This window comes from Desmodus rotundus, chromosome 6 (assembly GCF_022682495.2).
Source record: "Desmodus rotundus isolate HL8 chromosome 6, HLdesRot8A.1, whole genome shotgun sequence".
In the NCBI taxonomy this organism is placed as follows: Eukaryota; Metazoa; Chordata; class Mammalia; order Chiroptera; family Phyllostomidae; genus Desmodus; species Desmodus rotundus.
In genome coordinates, this window is record NC_071392.1 from 80284731 (window position 1) to 80300979 (window position 16249).

General features: G+C 43.3%; 1 protein-coding gene across 4 annotated transcripts in view; it reads right to left on the reverse strand.

Annotated features, from left to right (window-relative positions):
• Window positions 1-845: 845 nt before the first annotated feature.
• The window catches only part of CNOT4 (CCR4-NOT transcription complex subunit 4), a 138603-nt gene continuing 123199 nt past the window's right edge, over window positions 846-16249 (reverse strand). For 2 of the 4 annotated variants that reach the window (XM_024555000.4, XM_024554999.4), the window contains exon 11: window positions 848-2393. In XM_024555000.4, coding sequence (XP_024410768.2) covers window positions 2092-2393 — 302 coding nt within the window. In that variant the 3' untranslated portion in view covers window positions 848-2091. Of the gene's footprint in view, window positions 2394-3081; window positions 3295-16249 lie in introns of all 4 variants that reach the window. The other 2 variants (XM_024554994.4, XM_024554997.4) reach the window with 2 other exon arrangements.

Below are 16249 nucleotides of genomic sequence, written 5' to 3' on the forward strand. Positions count from 1 at the left end.
GGATATGCAAGCCCCCCGCCAGCCTCGATTCCAATTGGCTGCATCCTGGTTATTATGTACGCGCTGGCCCATCATCTGCAGTGTGAACATTGAGGAGACCGAAGCGAAGTCCACAGACAGAACCTAAAGCCTGTGGTCCTCTCTCCCCCGTCACAGTAACATTTCGGTAAATTAGAAAAGGGAAAAAACCAGTTCACCAGACACCCAGTCAGTATCTGTTTGTGGTGATGTTTCAGACTATCCTGTGTATGTTTTCAAAAACTGTGTTAAAACTGCTTATTGTTTTTTTTGGGGGGGGGATGGTTTTGGGGCAGGAGGTTGGTGGAAAATCAAAGTACAACGTAAGGGTAAGAAGGAAGTCAACCCTAAAGCGCGGAATGCGAGATTCAGAAGATCTGCTTCATGCGTCCTAGAGTCCCTTCATGCACGTGGCTGAGAACGGGCGAACTGCAGCTTCGGACTCCTGAATGGAACCCAAGCCAGGACTCACAGACCACACAGACCCCAGGGACCCGGTGGGGACATTCCGTGTCTGTCCTCTACCCTCTTCTGGCATGCGCGGTGTGACTATCTCCCCAGAGGGCTGGCCGTGGAAGATTCCACGGCGGGTCGTGACATCGGTGTTTCCCGACCTCGTGCACGCGGGCTGCTCCCGCCAGACCTCCCCAAGACGGCCCCCATCTCGGCACATGGGCCACCCACGCGCCCTTCCTGGCACGGGGCTTCCACAACAGCACGAGGGGTGTGGCCCACAGAGAGCCGCTGGAAAGGACTAATCCGAACTTCCAAACGGTGGCGACTGACAATAGAGCGCTATTTTTTTCCTAATTTCTTCTTCTACACCACCCTGCCTGTTGCTGACCGTGTACAATCCACGGAAGCACCTGATGACTGCATCGCAAGACGGTTGGAACTCACGTGCAATGAAATGGGAAAACAAAAAACCAGAACAGCCTAAGGGTCATCATCAAGTTTTGTTTTATTTAAGATTTTAGTTTTAATTCTGAAGAAAGAGGTACATTTTCTGGTTTTTAATTTTAGAGTCAGGTTATCACCAGGCTTCTGTTTTCTTTTCTCCTGTCTTTTCAATACTGCACAAGTGTCCGGAAACTACAGGGTTAAGTAAAAGCTGCAGGCAGGGAGGTCAGAGATTCGCTGCTGACGGTGGTGGCGGCGGTGGCGGGCCCCAGAGCAGTGCCATCTCAGGGGGCCCTCGCAGGTGGATGGACGGTCAACGAAAAAAAGACTCTGACAGATGAGAAAGACTGAAGAAATCACCTACATTTCAGCTCTTAGGAACATTATGTATAGCTATTAAATCTGTGAATACTTTTTTTCTTGAAAACATTTGGGTTTTGAGTTTACTTTCCATCTAAAGCCAAAAACTTTTTTCTCCTTAAAAAAAAAAAAAAGTCATTTCTCCCCTCTTTGTAAATAAACTCTTAGCAATTGGTCAGTTACTGCTACAGGTCAGTTTGTCTTTCCATCAACTTCCAATAGATTCTTTTGCTCAACGACAGAATCAAGTGCTCTCTGTCAACTTGCGAAAGGAATTAAAACTGAAATTTAAATGATAAAAGCATTTTCCCTGCGATAGTGGTAAGCCGAATTCGAGATGGGAGCCGGGGGCCACCGCCTTCCCTCATCATGAGCGACCTCACGGCAGTTACCTGGGTTTCAAACTTCTGCAGTTGCTAATGCGTTTACTTGACCTTTCCTATAGATTAATCGTCATTTTCTGCTAAGCAGATTATGTCATTATTATGCGCGACAGACAAACAGTAATTTTCTAAGTACCGAGACTGCCCTTTGATTTTTTTTTTCCCTTCCTTAAAAAGGCATTTTTAGGAAACATTCAACAGTGTCACACAAATGCTGATCAACAGAAACTTTTACAATTTAAAAAAAGAAAAGAAAAGATGGTCATGACCCTGTGATCGCATTGCATCTGGGGACAGGGAGAAAACCAATTGATCGGGAAGTGGATTCTTCAGAACGAAAGAGATGAGAAGGGGGCGGTGGGCGGGCGAGAGGGAGACAACAAACAGGGAGGGACAACTCCTGCGCGGTCTGACGGTTTCTCCTCTTTCCCTAATGGCGGTCCAGTGTTGAACTCTGTAGTAAATCTGTGGGGGTTTTGCTGGGGGGTCTGAAGGCCGTCTGGAAGCCTGGGGGTGGGGAGTGGAAGCTGGAGGGGTTTGAAGGAGGAGGGTAGGGGTTCCAACTGGCTCTGTGCAGAGGGATCTGTGTGCTGAAGGGGGCGCTGTGGTGGGCTTGCGAGGGAGCGGCGCTGGGGCCGTCCACCTCTGTGAGGGCCTGGAGGGACTTGAGCCAGTGTGGAGGATTGTCATCTTGAAGGGAGTCTAAACTGTTTCCTGAAGAGGCGGGAACACCTGAGGAGAGACAAGAAAACAAGAGGGGCCACGGTGAGTTTGTGCAGAAAGAGAAAGAAATTTGCCAAACAAACAAACAAAAGTTAAGGTGATTAGTTTACCCAAAAGAACAGAAGAAATCACAACGTTTAACTCCTTCCACGTAAGACCTTCTTAATCTTACGTTGCTTTTATCCCTCGCCCACGGCGACCACGATTTATTGTCACAGGAACCCGTGCCTCCGCTTCTACTACACACTGCCCCCCACTGTCACCGAGGCAGAGCTGCAGAAGTGCGTCCCCAGAATTGCATGGCGTTATTTCCCCATCGTGCTTCTCCTCTGATAGGAACCCAGTAACAAGACAGCCTTATAATAGAGAGCTTTATTTTTACGAGTGGAGTATGTTCCTTCCTCTAAAAGGGCAAGTCAGATCCCTACTGTGCTCGGAGACCTAGAACACACACACATGCTGCAGACGTTAGCACCTACTTACACCCAAGGAAGCGACCGAGGCGCCCAACGCCTTGTTACACAACCAGGCCGACAGAGCCAAGCGAGACCGCGCCCCTGCCAGTGCAACAAGCCACCCACACTTGCCGCTTTGCGCGAGGAAGCTTATGGCGGTGAGGAGCCTTCTGTTTTAGTTTAATCTGTGCGATCAACCAAACCGATGGCAGTCAGTGGAGCTGAAGGAGGGAGAGAGTTACCTGTGATGATGGCTGGGTCTGTCCAGCTGCCAGGGCTGTCCCAACTCAGGCTGTCGGTGGTGGCAGTGTTGGACGGTGGGGCACTGTGGTTGGCGTTGGAGGGGGAGGAAGAATTGGGCAGTCCACCAAAGTTGATGTTAATGTTGGGCAGAAGCGCCCTTAGCCCGTCCTGCCATTCCTTCATATTTAAACTCTCTACAGAACTGCTGTTGTCTGGGAGATTTACCAACAGAAAAAAAATGGAAGATAAAAAAAAAACAAAATAAAAAGCTGACGTTAGAAACAGAGGTTGTTCTTTAGTGGTTAAGCGGGAGAAGAATTACTCTTTCTTTATCGAGCATTTAAAATGAGTTGTCCTAGCAAGATAAACTTGGTGAGGATTTTGCTGGGGAGCTCAGGGCCCCTGAAACACGTGAAGAAAAACTTGCTCAAGGGCCAGGAGAGGGAGCTTCTTGTCCTCATGGCCTGTTCGCCATCTGGCGTTTGCAAACCGATCGTCCAGTTTAAAGACTCAGTGCTGCAGAGCACGGCTTAGTTCCAGCTATATTGTGAGGTTGGTTTGGGAGGCACTTAGCCAGCTGCGCTGACTTATTCTACCTGCATAGATTAAAGCAAGCCTGCAGAGCTCCACAGAGGAGCTTATTCTGAGCCCGTCAAAAAGGAAGAAAAGTCATTTTATGAGGAACAAACATAAGTCAATAGAAAAATAATTAAGTTCTTCTTGATTATAAAATTGTTAATGCATTTCAGAGGAAAAAGCAAAATGACTAGGCTTTTGAATTCGAAGAGTATTTTTCCATTAGTCACGAAGGCCGAAGAGGCAGGGGCCAAGCTTCCTTTCAGATGGAGCGATTTCCAGCACAGTGTGCCTCCCCTGCTCCCACAGTTCTACCGATCACTGAAGACACTGGCCCTAAGCCCCACAGTTCTCTGGGTCTACCAGTGAATAGCATCAGACAGTGAGAGGACACTACCAATGTAAAACGGCCTTTTGTCAGCTGTGACTAACGATCCACCACCATCCAGAATCCTCACAGTGTAGCTACCTGGTTGGGAGCAAAGGGCACAGTATAACTACTGCTTAGAGCAGTTGCTGTTTGAGAATAGGAACGTAGGTCAAACCACCACCTGGGGTTTTTAGAAGAGCCTGGAACATTTTTTTTCTGGTTCCACAGAATTGATTAGTAACTACTGATGATGATGATGATGATGACGACGACGATGACGACAACGATGATGATGATAATGATGACACTGTAACAGGCCACATCTATGCTATTTGCTGACTTCAGAATTGTGTTTGGCACCAATCACTGATCTATGCCAAATTATGTCACGTTTCGGCAAGTGAATCATTTAACCCTGTATCAACCTTATTTACAAAAAGACAAAAAACTACAACCAAACCCAACAGGAGACATCTCTGAATTTACTAAGGTGAAGAAAGGCAACCTACACAATGCAGACAAGTCAGCAGGAGGGAAAATAAATTCTCTCCACCCACTTCGTTCCACAACCAGTGCAGTGTCCTAAAGCTCCCCCTCCATCTGCACCCACTGCACACGCTCCTGCTGCGGGGCAGCCTACAACGGCCGCTCACAGTCAGTGATTTCCCTTGGTCCTAGGTAGGCAGAACGGCTGGGGGGGGGGGCGGAATTTGCATTTAATGATAAAGGAACAGACTCCCGAATAATCTGCCCAAGGTCAAGAACTTGTACAGTGAAGACTTGAACCCACACTGAGTTGTTTTTTTTAATAACATCAACTCTCTCTCTATTGCATAACTTATTAATAGACTTTCTAGTGGGCCAACTATTTAAGGGAAAACCCAGGGGCCTATGAAACCCATGATTTAAAAGAAAAGCAAAAAAGAAAGAGCACCATTATAGTATGTCCATTAGCCATGATTAGCAGGAAAGAGACATATTTTGGCTGAAGGCACAAACTGGACTTTGGAGGGGGCTGGGGGGCAATTCTAATCAACAACACAATCACCAATATCCCCCCGGCTCCAGCGGCATGAGACATTAACAAGGTCACACTGACAAGGTCCCAGAATACCCTCAATCACAGGCAGGTTTGGTGGCTATGGTGCACTTGACGTTTAAAACAGTCACAATGTCAGACTGAACTTTAGAAAACTAGGAAAGCCTCCTAGGAGGGAAAGAAAATCCCCGATACACAAAGATGATGTCTAACTATGCGGGCACATTTTGAAGAGGACGAACAGTCTTGAACTAGGTGGCTGAAGCGAGTGCGAAGCTATGCAGATGATCTGAGCCCCTCTCCCCCCGACTGAGTAGGGAAGAAGAAAACACCCACAACTCACCGAGACCGATTTTCTCCTTACTTCTGCTTTACACTTAGAACTGGAACTAAGAAACCCTTAATTTGCATTAACAGAATTAACACTGCATTTGTATAAACTTTGTTTGAAAATTAGTATCACAATAAAGTCGAAAGACATTGGTTCGTGGGCCGGGGCTATATGGGAAGTCTCTCTAAATTTCCACTCAATTTTGCTGTGAACATAAAAGGGCTCTAAAAAATAAAGTCTATTTTTAAAAATGAGAATTGTTTCTCTTAATTTAGACTAATGAAATCAGGCAAGGGTCTGTCAGCCAAAGAAATTCACATATGGCACATAATACAGAAACAGTGAGAAACTGAGATAGGCCTCCCCCCAGGTGAACTGTAAGATAGCGTGGGAAATAAGTTCGCTAGTTTGTAACGCTCGCAGTCTTGCCAAAGAACAGTCATGCGCTCTAGACTTTTTGGGAGCCACAGAGCATGGATACTTGCAGCCTCTCTATAAACTTACAGAGAGGCTGCAAGTATCACAGGAAAGTAGACTGACATGTTCGGCTCAAAATAGGACTGCTATTCCAAGTGCCCTAGAAGAAGAAAAGTTTTCTTCACTGTTTTCTCCACTATTGCTGTGCCAAGTCTGGGCACAAAGAAAGGACGAGAGAAAGGAAATGAACCCCTTACACCATCAAAATAGCTCAGCTCTGTCCAGCACACCTGGAATCACCTCCTCCACCTGCTCACTGTCTCTGAGCCGACTTTGTCTCAGCTTCTAGGACTTCTGTTAATTCCATTCCTTGCTATACAAACAGCAGGATTTATTAACCTTGGCACTGTCGACATTTTGGACCGTACAATTAACTATCTGTTGTAGGAGCCATTCTATGCATTGCAGGATGTTTAACAGCATTCCTCGTCTCTACCCACTAGATGCCAGTAGTGCGTGTACACACACACACACACACACACACACACACACACCTTGCTCTGACAACCCCAAATGCCTCCAGACACTGCCAATGACTCCGGGGGTTGGGGAGGGCAAAATCATTGCTGGTTGAGAACCACTGACACAAAGGAAGGTTCCTTTGCTTCTGGGGCTCTAAATAATCCCACTGGAACACAACTTCCCCTCCAGAGAGCACCAGGAATTGACCACTAGACTCAATTTCATGCAACTTCACTTCCCATTATTTGCACAGGGCTTCACACTGGGGTGTAATTCAACACGTACAGGGCGGGAGGTCTAACGGAGAAACCCTGGGCTGGAAACGGCAGATGTGCTGTGTAAGACAGCCCCACACGGGTTACTAATATGACTTGGGGCGTGGAAGTCATTCTGTGAAGGTCTCAGGACCCTACTTCACAAGTATGAATAACATGTGCCTTACAAGATCTCTTGTAAAGATACGAGGAGGGAAAGTAATTTGAAGCCCATTTGTTACCTGATAAATGTCTCACAACACCTTTTCTCTAGTGCTCGACACTGAAAGGAGTACACTTTCCAAGAAGCCAAGGCGGGGGAATGCTCACTCGCCGGGAGCTGTCTCTGCGCACTGCGGTCTCCCCCTAGGATTGCGGGGGCTACACGGGGCATTCTCACAGAAGTACTGCATCGCCAGTCACCAAAATGTTGCAAAGCATTGCAAAGACAAAGATGGTATCAGAAAGCACCTTACACTTTCCACAGCTGGAAAAGACCCAGCCAAGCACAATGAAAATACAGCTCCTAGACGTATTCTATATTAAAATGAGGGATTTAATTACTAGTGGTATTTAGGGAAGGACTGTGTATTTTTAAAGGATTGCTAATACGTTTAAATGTTTTGATATCCAAAGAACTGATTTTAATGTATAATTTTCAAATATGTACAACAAAACGCTAGTTTTGGTTCAAAGTAATTTGAGGGCAGGAAGGCGTGTCCAGTTGTTCACAGTAGTTTTCTTTTTCAGTCCAGAACTCAAAGACATGGGCTTTAAAGGGCTTTCAAGACGCCACACGCCACACTCTCACATCACTGTGTAAGAAGTGTACTTCCAGTTTACCCGGCTTAGAACACCTTTCGACCATCGCGCACAAAGCAAGATGACGAGTCTACTTCTCAGCAGCAACGAAACCTATTTTAAAACGTACAACAGGTACGTGCTAAGCTTGCCAAGATAAAAGTCAAGGCAACTATTTCCGGGATGCACCCAAGGACAAAGCACTAAAACCATGGCTCCCGTTCTCCAGGAACTTAACTTCCTAATGGCGAGACAATGCAGATGCGGGAAAAGCTCAACACCTACAACCTGAAAAAGCAACCAAGGAAATGCCACGGTGTTGTCCATCATTACCGAACACTGTAAAAGTTTAGTAGAACGACTGGCCACACCTGGCTGGTGTGGCTCAGCTGGTTGGAGTGCCATCCTGTAGACGGGAAGGTTGCGGGTTCAGTTCCTGGTCAGAGCACATAGCCAGTCGAGGGTTCGATCCCCCGTTGGGGTGCATACGGGAAGGCAACCGATCGATTTTTCGCTCTCGTATCGTGGCTATCCCATTCTCTGTCTCTCTCCGAAAGCAATGAAAAAAGTTGTCCTCGGGTGAGGATAAAAAGTTTAGCAAAATGAGAGGCCAATCAGGCGCCGGCATGGAAATGCGCTGGTGGGTGAAGAACAGTAGCCAGCTTTCATTCATGGAGTTGTTTTAGTTACTAGGTACTCCTCTACACCTGAAAAACCCACAAGTGGTTGAAAGTACCTTTGGTATTTTTATGTAACACTAGACTCTCCAACTACTTACAAGGAAGTACCGTGGCTGACTTTTAGGACACAGGACAGAGCCTCCGTCAGCCAAAGTGCCCTTCAGTAACACACACCCGCCCTCACCCTACTACATACTATTTCCTATCAGTTTGGGGCCGGAGGCCATCTCCACAGTAAATTAATGGCTTTAAGAAAACCTGAATTTTCTCAAAGTTCAACAACTTAAATATAAATTACGCTTGTGCTACATGTCAAACTCAACTTTTCTTTTTAAGGTTTTATTTATTTATTTTAGACAGAGGGGAAGGGAGGGAGAAAAAGAGGGAGGGAAACATCAACGTGTGGTTGTCTCTTGTGTGCCCCCCACCAGGGACATGACCTGCCCCACGACCCAGTCATGTGCCCCAACTGGGAATCGAACCAGCAACCCCTTGCTTTGCAGGCCAGCACTCAATCCACTGAGCCACGCCAGCCAGGGCTCAAACTCAACTTTATAGAGCCCAGAAAAGTTTTATCAGAGAACTTAAAAGAAAGTCTTCATGATATACCTATGCTGCACCCAAAAATCATTTCAAACTAAAATTTGCAGGGAAAATGAGTATTATGTGAATGAAGTCTTTCAAACAGACTTACAAAATCAGAATATTTATGGAAAAATGTTATTCTACTTAAAGAGTTGACACTCCAATTTCTAGAATTATGTTTATTTTCAAGCAAGACAGACCAGTAGTGCAGAGCAGATTTGCTTAAGGGTTTAAAGATCTGAACGTAGCGATTAGACTAAGTGAAAAATTCTTAGAACTCAAATAAAAGAAAATTCTGAGAACTGTAGAACTGAACAAAGTAAAAACAAAAAACAGGTAAAACTTATTCCCACTAGAAGGAAGCAGAAGAGACATAAACAAGAAAAAAGAGGCCCGAGGGTCAGCTACGATTTGTGCTTTCTACAGTCTTCACTTCCTGCTTTTCTCCTTGTCTAGAATGCTTTCCCGATCTCTTCAATGATTTTTTACTCCATCTTCCAAGTCTGTCTTTTCTCTTCCATCATCCCAGATGACAGCACTTCATAGGGTCTGAACCACACTCATTTGGCAGCAGACGAGGCTGCCACATCTGCTGCAGTTACTGCTTCACCCTGACATGCGTCTCATCTCGTCTCCCTCGCCACGTGAAAGGTCTGCAAGGAGACAGCTTTCACATTCTCCAGCAGGTAGCTCGGCATCTTAGAAACAGACATGCGTCAACACATCTGCTCAGTCTGCGGAAGCGAAGGTCCAACTTGAGGCCCCGGAAAATCGCTTTGCCCCCAAAGCCTATTTAATTCATATCTATATCATGCTACAGATGAAATAGTTCCCTCCAAAGAGATGCCATTCTTTCTGAAAGCAACAATCAGCTAAGTTTCAGGGTCCAAAGGGCTTCTCTGCATGAAAACCGAAGGAATTTCTGTTTATTCAGCCAAAACTCAAATGATACATTCTTAATAGTCCTTGAGATGTCACAACACAAGCAATATAATTTTAAAAATCCAACACACCAAGATTATTAAATAAGAAATTTAAAAAAAAAAGAAAAAAAATTTTAATGATATTCTGGCCCTGGCAGGTGTGGCTTAGTAGACTGAGTGCTGGCCTGTGAACCAAATGGTTGCTCGTTCGATTCCCAGTCAGGGCACATGCCTGGGTTGTGGGCCAGGTCCCCAGTAGGGGGTGTGCAAGAGGCAACCACACACTAATGTTTCTCTTTCTCCTTCCCTTCCCCCCTCTCTAAAAATAAATCAAGTCTTTTAAAAAATATTCTCATATTATGTATTCAAGATAGCAAACAGATCTACTGACTATTCTATTGTCTTTCTACTTTAGGCACTATTTATTCACTCACTATGCACTTTATGTACTTGGTTACTTTAGTACCAACAATTCCATAAGCTAAGTATCGGCTACATTTGACAAACGAGGAGACTGAGCATCTCTAGAAGTTTAAAGAATCTGCCCCGGGTTATATAGTTGCAAAGTGTCCAAGTCAGTAATCTGATCCGGTCTGACACCAGAGTGTTTCTTCCCACCACCAAGCACACCACCAGCCAGTCCTTGCCCTGGCAGGCGTCATGGGCCAAGAGAAGGGGAGGGCAGGCATGTTTAAACCACCACACTGCGTGACAATCAATGCTACACTGTATGAAGTGGCATAAGGAAAAAGTGAACACTTCTGCCCCCTTCTATGTGGGATAGTCAGTGACCAGAGAAGCTCAGAGGAAGAGAAGCTGAAATGGAAGAAGGAAAGGCCATCCCATACAGAAGAGTAGCAGAAGCAGCTGACTGTAAAACAGGAACATTTCAAAATATAAGGAGATGTGTGTTACACAATGCATACTTTTCTAGAATGTTCCTGTAAGATCTATAATTCTGATTGGGGGGAGAATCAGATCATCTAATGGAAACCATGAAAACATCTAGATGTTTGCTTTATGAAGGATGTAAGGAAGCAGAATCTATATTAAAGAGGAAACCCATGAAAAATACTTATGAAAAATGTCCCTCTATAAAAAAAAAGCTATACATAGAATGAGGAAAAAAGTAAACTTAAAATTTAACGTAAAAGATAAATACACACATCCTAGAAGCAATATAACCTGGATGAGATGGAACCTGAACCAGAAAGCAACAGAGCTAACAGATGGGGGAGGTGCAAAAATCCAACATAAGAAACGCATGCCATCTGAAGCTAGACACTTTGAGGAAGGCTTTTAAGTGAGCACACAGCTGAGCACTGACTAGGAGCAAAGCTCTGTGGGGACCTCTGAAGATGATCAGGGGAAGATTATGGCCCAGGAGGGGGCCCTGACGTATTTGTCTCACATTACCAAGACAAGTAATGGAACTGCAGAGACATAAAGGCTATCATCCCCCTAAGGTCTCTGAGGTCTAAATGTGCTAGAAGAAAACCTGTATTCTGGACCAACAAAGAACTGGTTGCCTATTGTGGACAGGAGCCTAAAAATATGTGACATAATTTTCGGACTTACAGAAGCGAAGAATGAGAATAACGAGAATTGAGATCTTGGATAGCAGGCATGCTGGCTAGTTTTGCAATCACCACAGTGAATTGCAATCACCTGTTCATGTGTTAGGTTTTCTTCCTACTGGACCGTGAGCTGCTCCAGGAAAGGGGCCTTGACTTCATTCTCTTCGTATATAGTGAAGAGTCCCTGAGCTGAACCTGAAGAGGTATTTATGTTTCCTAAATGAATAGCACTGGACATTTCCTTCCAGGTTTTTTGAGACATCAGCTTTCCAAAAAAGGTCAAAAAGAGGATGGCCGTGGTCCCACAGTGCAGTGCTTCACAGACCTCAGAAGATGCTAAAATATGACGTTCTGACTACACAATGATAAATAATTCTAGTAAGGAAAATAAACTGGGGGAAATCTGCGGAAACCAGTTACTGAACAGGGAGAGAATCTCATGGGGTTAGACTTGAAAAGCGTAGGAAAGATGGACGGAGGTATATAACCTACCTGTGTAACACGATCATAATCCTTGAGGATTAAAATCAGAATCCATAATGACTGAAGCTTGGGATAAATGCTGAAGGCAAGAAACAGCTAAATTCAAGTAGGAGAAAATTAGGAAGAGGCACCACTCAGCGTGGTGTCACGATGTTAAACCCCAAGAGAAGACAGAGCCATGCAGTTTCATCTTCATTTTGCTTCCTTCCCTCTTCTTCAGAGGAGAGCACACAACCCTCAAACCAGAATGGGCCTATTAAAGCCATGTGTAGAACTGTTGGCAGAGATGCAAAATGCGCGCGACACACACACACGACTCTACTCAATGTCAGTGAGTTTAAAATCTCTAGGTGCAAAATGAATTTTAATCCTCAGATGTGATCACAAAACCATTGTTAAGAGAAGTGCCAGAAAAGCAGGAAATAGCAGACTGTAGAAGTTACATGCTTGTAATTAGTTCTTGGGGAAATTCTGAAACAGATTAAGAGGGGGATAATTTCTTTCAAAATGAATAATAAGCAAGCACTGCTCTCTTGCTTGTGTTTGGGGCATTTTTCATGGGAAATAATATGTAGCATTTTGACTAGACCCTCAGTTCCCTTCTAACTGAAACACACAGGAAGTTCAACTTTCAATCTTGAATTGGAGCAAGTAGTCATGGAGGATCTACTGACAATTGTTTCCATTTGGAAATGTCCTCCTTCTATATTCCACGGTCCCTTTCCTTTCCTCTTCTGTTGCCTGCCCAAACCAGCTAGCTCCATTCCCACCCCACTGGCACATAAATTCCATAAAGCAAAAGCAACAGAGTAACCAATGAGGGCCAAAAGGCATATCCATAAAGAACCAATTATACAGCCCTGGCTGATGTGGCTCAGTTGGTTGGGCATCATCCCACAAACCAAAAGGTTGTAGGTTCAATTCCTGGTCAGGACACATGCCTAGGTTGCAGAGGTTTGGTCCCCAGTTGGGGCACGTGCAAGAGGCAACCAATCGATGTTTCTCTCTTTCTCTTTCTCCCTCCCTTCCCCTCTCCAGAATCAAAAAAAGAAGAAAAAATTAAAAAAGAACCAATCATATCAAAGTAATTTATTCTTTGAGTAGGTTTCCTAGGATGTCATAAATATATCTGGAATTCAGCAGTTTCTGGTAAGATTTCTGAGGGGAGCCCTTTGGGATAACATGGTCAAGTACGGCATGGATAACAGCTGTGTTTAAGTGGACTTGCACAGAACTTAAGATACTGTGTATGAGCCTAAAAGTGTCTGCTTGGCATATCTTTTGACTCCATGCTTTTTCTTATGCTTTAAAAAACCCACAAAGTTAATTTAAATATATAGATAAAAGCCAATTCTAGAGATGACAAAATCTGTAATTAAAATTTCAACTGTTCTTAAATTTAAAGCCTCCACACAAATGTTATGAGTAATGTTGGTAATAACATTTATCTATTGCTTTATAATCACATAGTTCTTCCACAAGACAAACTTGTAAGATGGTCATATACAGACAGGATACACTCTACACCGAATTCAAACACGTGAAAATTAACAGAAAGACAATCAGATTTTAGAAGTCACATTAGATAAGTACAGGATGAAGCAGCTAACTAGTCGTGTGTATGAAAAAAGGTCTAGCCTGCTAGGACCATAATAGGGTGACGATATTTAATAGGACAACTGGGTAATGGAACTTTTAAAAAGGTAACATTAGGGCCAGATAAATAGATGTACAATGTCTAAATTAAGAACCGTATGATGGGCAGATCACAAACGATGAACACTCGGAGCCTCAATTTCCTCATTTACAAAATGAGGATAAAACCTACCCCACAACATATCTTTATAAAAAAAACTCTGTAAACTGAAAGGAATATACAAATATTAGTGATAATGGTTTTAATTAAAAAGTAGATTATCTAATCAAAGCTGGATCACCGAAGTGTGAGCCTCGCATTGAAAAGGCATTCATCGTCAAGGAAATACGTGTAGAGGAGAACTGAACTACAGAGGGAACTACAAACCGTGCTAAGTGTCGAATGGCTGAAAAGAACTAAGAACGTTTTATCGACATCTAGAAGTTACTAAGACAAGTGGTAACTGCTTTCACATTAACCAGAAGTATAAATGGGAAAAAGATGTTGGTTTAACCAAGAGAAAAAATTCTTTATCAATTGCAAGTTGCTCTAAAGAATCCCCCAACTATTAAGAAGTACCGATTGGTAGTGACAAACCAGTCACGGGGGTATAAAGCACAGCACAGGGAACACAGTCGATAATACTGTAGTAAGTACGTATGGTGCCAAGCAGGGAGCAGAAATACCAGGAGGAAAACTTTGTAAAGTATATGATTGTGTAGTTACTGTGCTGCACACCTGAAATGAATATAAAATAACACTGAATACAGACTGTTATTAAAAAAAGGTATTAAGCTCCCAAAACACCTCATCCCTACCCATGAAGCGTTCTGGAAGGAAAGGAATTTTATAGAGACTTTCTGAATTGTGTGTCTATGTCTAAGGAAAATAGCTGTGTGTGTGTGTGTGTGTGTGTGTGTGTATGGTAAAAGTAGGTTTACAGTTGGGAGTATGCAAAACAGGGTTTATTCTTTTATTATTTATTATTGTACAATTTCCCACGAGTGTGTATATATACACACATACACACAGAGAGATACTGAGGTTGATTTGTATCCTAAATGAGAAACTGAAGTTAAGAAACATGTGTATGAGTAACATTTTACTGGGTAAATTTTTAAGTCTGTGTGTGGGAGGCGGGGCGGGGGTGGTCTCGGGGAAGTAAGGAACAGTCAGGAGTGGAGGCTGCCGAGTTCTGAGGTTCTGAGAAGGAGAGGACTGATCACGGAGCGGTGAGAGGCGCCTGAACACGGAGCACCACAGTACAAGCAAGAGGGGACTTACAACTCAAGACCAAATGAATCTGATTAAGAGCTTCCAAAAGTCCAGATGGAACAGAGAGCAGATCCGGGCTTCGCAGGCCTCCAGAAGCCATCAGACGCTAACATTACTCTCTCAACCATTAGTTTTCATTCAGTGAAGATTTACTGTCTAACCCGTGTCATCTTCTCTGGAGCCCGATGCTGTAACATTCTACAGCAGCCTCCCAAGCGTCCCGCTGGCCAGCTTTGTTTCTGTATTTCCGCAGTGCATCACTGGAGTCGGCCATTCGGAGCAAAGTCAGTGGTGGCTTTTTCATTGGCTAGTGTCAGTACGTTATTTTTATGGAGGAAAACTCCTCTCCAGGCTTGCACTCAGACCGAAGTGTTTGCCTATGGTTATGTGTCTACTGAGATTCCTCCGATTTCTGATGTTCCTAATTCTCCTAATTTCCTAAAAGTTATTAAAAACACCAAACCCAGTTTTTTATTCCATTTGATCACACAACTCACTTTTATTTCGACAGTGAAGATTAGTCTCATCTTTTTTTGAAAGATGGCTCCTATCTTAAGGGTTTAAATCGGTCACAAAAATCCCCCCAAAAGAAGGCTACAATTATCCATGCTCAGAAACATGATTTTAATTGACAAATTCTTCAGAAGTGAGCTAATAAGCTTTGTTTTTAGAAAGTATTTTGGGGCATTAAAACAATAATTTGCTGTATTTATTAATTTCAAAAAAAATATTTCAGAAACTGAAGTAACTTCCTCATTATTTTATAGTAAACCAAACGAAACAGATACGGGTGTAGGCACGGTGACAGGCACTCCCTCCCCAACAGACCAAGCACATCTCTCTAAGAGTTCTTCCTCATTGCACTATTTCCCCAAACCCAGACACGGTTGTTAAATTTCGAGATTGTTTTATACACATTTGACTTTCAAAACAAGCATTATGCTGTGAATTTAACTATTTTATCTATGTAATGTATGAGATAAAAAAAAACAAGAGTATTTTATTCTTTCTCCTATTTAGTCACGTTAGGGAAAAATGTAAAAAAAAACCCTTTTGCTTCCAACTTTCAAACGATGTCTTGATTTTAAAAGAATTAATACTAATATCACTGATGAATTCAAAGACTTAAATGCTCATCCCCCAGTCCACTAGGAGCCTTAGTTTAAAAATCATTTATATTTATTTAAATGTTCATCTTTAGCTATGATTTATTACAGTTGAATTTGGAAAAGATTTCCAGAACTAGTTTTGACAGAATCAATTCTCAATCAGTGTTGAGTCTTACTGTGCAGGGAAGAAAGAGGGAAGATCAGATGAACACATTCGCAAATATAGGTTAGAAACTGCATTTCTTATTTAACTATATCCTGGAGCTTTATATTGAAATAGAACTAATATTTTAGTGAAAAAATGAATTCTATTAAAAATTACGCATATTGGTAAAACACTGACTTTTAGTCATATTGCCTAGAAGTATTACATGATTTTTAATCTATTTTTTATTTTTCTTTTTAAAGATTTTATTTATTTATTTTTAAAGAGAGGGGAAGGGAAGGAGAGAGGAAAACATCAATGTGTGGTTACCTCTTGAGCACCCGTCACTGGGGACCTGGCCTGCAAGCAACCCAGGCATGTGCCCTGACTGGGAATAGAACTGGCAACGCTTTGGTTCCCAGGCCCGCACTCAATCCACTGAGG